The 4,219-nt window shown below is 49.6% G+C and overlaps 1 protein-coding gene across 1 annotated transcript in view; it reads left to right on the forward strand.

Annotated features, from left to right (window-relative positions):
- The window catches only part of Drgx (dorsal root ganglia homeobox), a 34,129-nt gene extending 30,217 nt beyond the window's left edge, over window positions 1-3,912 (forward strand). The window contains exon 6 of the mRNA XM_029564056.1: window positions 3,647-3,912. Coding sequence (XP_029419916.1) covers window positions 3,647-3,912 — 266 coding nt within the window. The remainder of the gene's footprint in view (window positions 1-3,646) is intronic.
- Window positions 3,913-4,219: the final 307 nt, after the last annotated feature.

The following is a 4,219-nucleotide window of genomic DNA, read 5'->3' on the forward strand; positions in this document are numbered from 1 at the left end:
AACAATTTTTTCATTTTAATCAACTTAAAAAAGATTTTTTATTTATTTTTAACTTTCTCTCTCTCCCTCTGCCTCTATCCCTCCCTTCCTCCCTTCCTCCCTCACTCCCTCCCCCTTCCTCCCTCCCTCCCCCTCCTCGTGTGTGTGTGTGTGTGTATGTATGTATGTATGTATGTATGTATGTATGAGTATATGCATGTGAGTGCAGTGCCTGTGGAGGCCAGAGGTGTTGGATCCCCTGGAACTGGAGTTACAGGTGGTTGTGAATCACCTGATACGGGTGTTAGAAAACAAATCTGGGTCCTCTGAAAGTGCAGTATGTGCTCTTAGCTGCTGAGCCACTTCTCCAATCCATTAGCCACGTTTAAGTGTACATTTCAATATTATTATGTATACAGTCTTCCCTGTGTATGCATGAGTCCAACATTTCTCCATTCAACCAACTGCAGACAGAAATTGTTTGAAAAAAATTGCGTCTGTGCGGACCCATGAAGACAAACTTTTCTTGTCAGTACCGCGTGAACAACAGAGGATGGCAGCTCCTTGCCCAGCACTTGAATGGCATCATCAAGAGATGAGGGAAAGTACACAGGATGCTCACAGGTTCTGTGCAAATACTGCACAATTTTGTTATAAGGTACTTTGAGTGTTCTTGGATTTTTGGGAGTCTTGCAGTCAGTCCTCCATGAATGCCGAGGGACAACTGTATTGCACTGTGACACCTGGATCTTTTTCCTCTTATGAAACTCTGTATTCCTTGTTCCTGCTTGCCTTAGTCCCCGAGAGCTGCCGCTCTGTTTTCTGTTCCTATGAATTTGTCTGTTGTCTTGGCTACTTCATGTGACTGGAATTCTGACATTCACCTTCCGGTGTTCACTTCCCTTAGCAATTCCCCAGGGTCCAGAGGTCCATCTGTGTTGTGGCATTGGCCAGCAATTCCTTCTTTTCAAAGCAGAATGTCACTCTACTGCATGTAGTACTTACAGTTTTAACCGCAGAGTTCTCTAGAGCCCTTGACTTCATCTGGTCCTCAGTTTCCCCATCTGTCTAAGGTTAGAGTTAGAAGATGAACCAGGCCATAACCTTGGTTCTGAATTATTTCTCTTCACCTACAAATCTGGGGTTGGAGGGCTCAGAGTGAAGCTACTGGTGGCTTTTGGAGGGGGACAATTGTAGTTGTCACCTAGTGAGTGTGTACTGTGGTTCAGAGAGGAGTGCTGCCATTTCTGTCACTGTTACCCTGAGTCATAGAACATTTAACTTACTACTCGATACTCATTGGAGTAAGTCTTATTTTGGGGCAAAGGCTAGCCTTTCTTGGGCAGCCTGACACAGTGGCTGCCCAGGGCTTGTGTGTGAGGCTGCAGCTCTCCTTACAGGCCCCCCAAAAGCCATGTCCCCAGTCACACTCCTTGAGACTTTCAGCTTGTGTGTGGCTCTGGGCTTGTTGTGCTCCAGCCTTCCTCTCAGATATGCTAGAAGTCTTCTCCAGCATTCTTGCTTTCTGACATTCTCTTTCTAAATTCATATTTCTGAATTTAAAAGAAATTCATGCTCTGGGGCTAGAAAGACAGCTCAGCGGTTAAGAACACTGGCTGCTCTTGCAGAGGACCCCAGTTTGAGTCCCAGCACCCACATGGTGGCTAACAACCCTCTTTAACTCCAGTTCCAGGGGATCCGATGCCGTCTTCTGACCTCCACAGGCATTGCATGACACGGATGAATTTACACACATGCAGGAAACACATTCATACACATAAAATATAAATAAATAAAATATTAAAAAAGAAATTAATTCTCATTGCAGAAAAAAATTCTAACAGAGAAAACCACAAATTCTTTGCTGTCCCTCCTGTCCCCCAAGGGACCACCATCTTTAGCATTTGGGTCTCTTCACACCTTTGGTTCTCTTAGGCAGCAAGTACCTTGCTAGGAAGGGGGTCTGGACCGGAGAAAGCCTCTTGTGGGGCGATTTCCACCCTAGGGAGGCTCCCAGCCTATGGCACCGGCACATCCTGCCCAGCAGAAACAGACTCCCTGCAGGGGCATTTCATGGTGATTATCATCAACATGCTAAGCCTCTATGGACAGGGACCACTCAGGGCCTGGGGTCTGACCAGCCAAGCATGCAGGGTAAGGGAACTGGTTCCCAGGATTCCCTTGTGCACTTGATCTTGGCTTCACCTTCATCTTGGTAGCTGCTACCTGTGTAGCAGGCCCTCATTTCAAATCAAAGCAGGAAGGTTGCATTGGAACCACTATGTTAAGGAACCAGAAGAGTCTGATCCCACACCTCCAAGAAGTGGGCATGCTTGGAGTCTGTGGCTCCTCACCTGAAGAGGGCAAAGGAGGAATGTTCACCCCTCCCAGGGGCATACTGGTGATGAGAGGGGGGCAATGAATAGGGGCCAAGGGGAGCTTCTCTCTCGCCTTGCTTTTGAGCAGGATAGGTGAAGAGGAGAGGAGGAACACCCTGGTACTGGAAAGTGAACCTGTTCCTGATGAAGGAGGGCGGGGACCCTTCAGTTGCCCAGATAGCTGACACTGTAGAGGTCACCCCCGAAGGCTGATCTCTATATGTGGGCCTCAGGTTGGCATGGTTTTGAAGGCCCAGTGGGTACTGGCATTATGCCTGGATTATTGCCCTGAGGTGGCCTTAGGTGGGGATTCCAGGTCATGGTTGGATAACAGAAAAGCAGCTCCAAGTTTGTGAGCATTGATAGGCATGTCCAAGACAGCAGGGGAGCTAGGTATACAGTGGGTTCTTTTCTTTCTATGAGAGCTCTGGCTTGGGCCTCTTCAGAAATTCCAGTGCTATATGCTTTATCTTCACTAGCCAAGGGGCAGCATGTGGATGGAAAGAATAAACTTGGCCTGGGTGTGTGCTAAGTGCATTTCGAATAACTGCTTCCGAGCCTCAGACCTCAGCTCTCAGCTCTGGGGCCCCAAGCAATAGCAAACAGTTCTTTCATGAAATGGTCAAATCTCAGAAGACTTAGTAAGCATTTATGTCCCAGCAACTGGACGGGCGTTTGGAAAATAATTCTTACAACTGGAAAGAAGATCACATTTAAATAGCTACCAGTCCTACGTGACGGGCTGGTGTACATGGTGGCCTTGCTTAGCTTCCCCAACACTGCAGGCAGGCTTCCTGTCACAACTCTCATTTTATATTCTGTGTGGTGCCTCCAAAGTCATGCGTGACACAGGACAGCCTAGAAAAAAATGCAGCCTGGTCTCACATGTCGCCATGAGCCGCTTCTAGCTAGTGGCTTGTTTAGCATCTGGCAGAGTGGCTGGGCACCCTGCAAAGTCCCACAGTGAACTCTTAGGGGTGCCTTGGCCCATAGTTTGGGAGTGAGGGATGACTTCATCTTACACAAGTAGAAGCCAAAGTTCAGAGAGGCCAAGATCTAGGCCTAAGACCACACAGACTGACCAGGTCTCCCTGATGCTCTGATGGTCAAATTACTACCACCTGGCTGGCTTGACCTGTCCATCTCTGGGGATCTGGGTCTTTGTCCTCCTCTGTCCAGTATTTGGAACCAAAGGGAATTAATGTCCCTCTTTCCAGGTCCAGACCCTCCCCCAACCCTAAGAGACAGGGTGTGGACACTGATGGAGCCTGCTGTTTTCCTTCCTCCAGGGGGCCCGCTGTGCTCTTGCTGTGTCCCAGATCCCATGGGTCTCTCCTTCCTCCCCACTTACGGCTGCCAGAGTAACCGCACGGCTAGCGTGGCCGCCCTTCGTATGAAGGCCCGTGAGCACTCAGAAGCCGTCCTGCAGTCCGCCAACCTCCTGCCATCCACCAGCGGCAGCCCCACCCCTGCAGTCAAGCAGGCACCCCCCGAGGGCAGCCAGGACAAGACCCCACCAACCAAGGAACAGAGCGAGGGAGAGAAGAGTGTATGAGGGTCCAGACAGCCCAGGAGTCTGGCCTCCGGATCCGGCTTCTTCTCACCTCAGCCCTACAACTCTGAACAGCAATGAGAAGCTGCCTCCTCACGTGCTAGGAAAGCAAGACTCACAGTCTTTTTGGCGCCTGGAGATCCCTACAATTCTGCTGGGCTGTAGTGTCCTGACTGTTGGCAATGGTTTCCAATGGTACTTGGTGACTCTGGAGGCCACCTGGTAGTGAGGCTCCTGGGGTTTCTACCCAGGCCAAGGGGACTTGGAGGGAAGCAAATTTGCTCATCCTATCACCTTTCCTGTCCCCTTT

Source organism: Nannospalax galili, unplaced genomic scaffold, assembly GCF_000622305.1.
Source record: "Nannospalax galili isolate Female #2095 unplaced genomic scaffold, S.galili_v1.0 scaffold996, whole genome shotgun sequence".
In the NCBI taxonomy this organism is placed as follows: Eukaryota; Metazoa; Chordata; class Mammalia; order Rodentia; family Spalacidae; genus Nannospalax; species Nannospalax galili.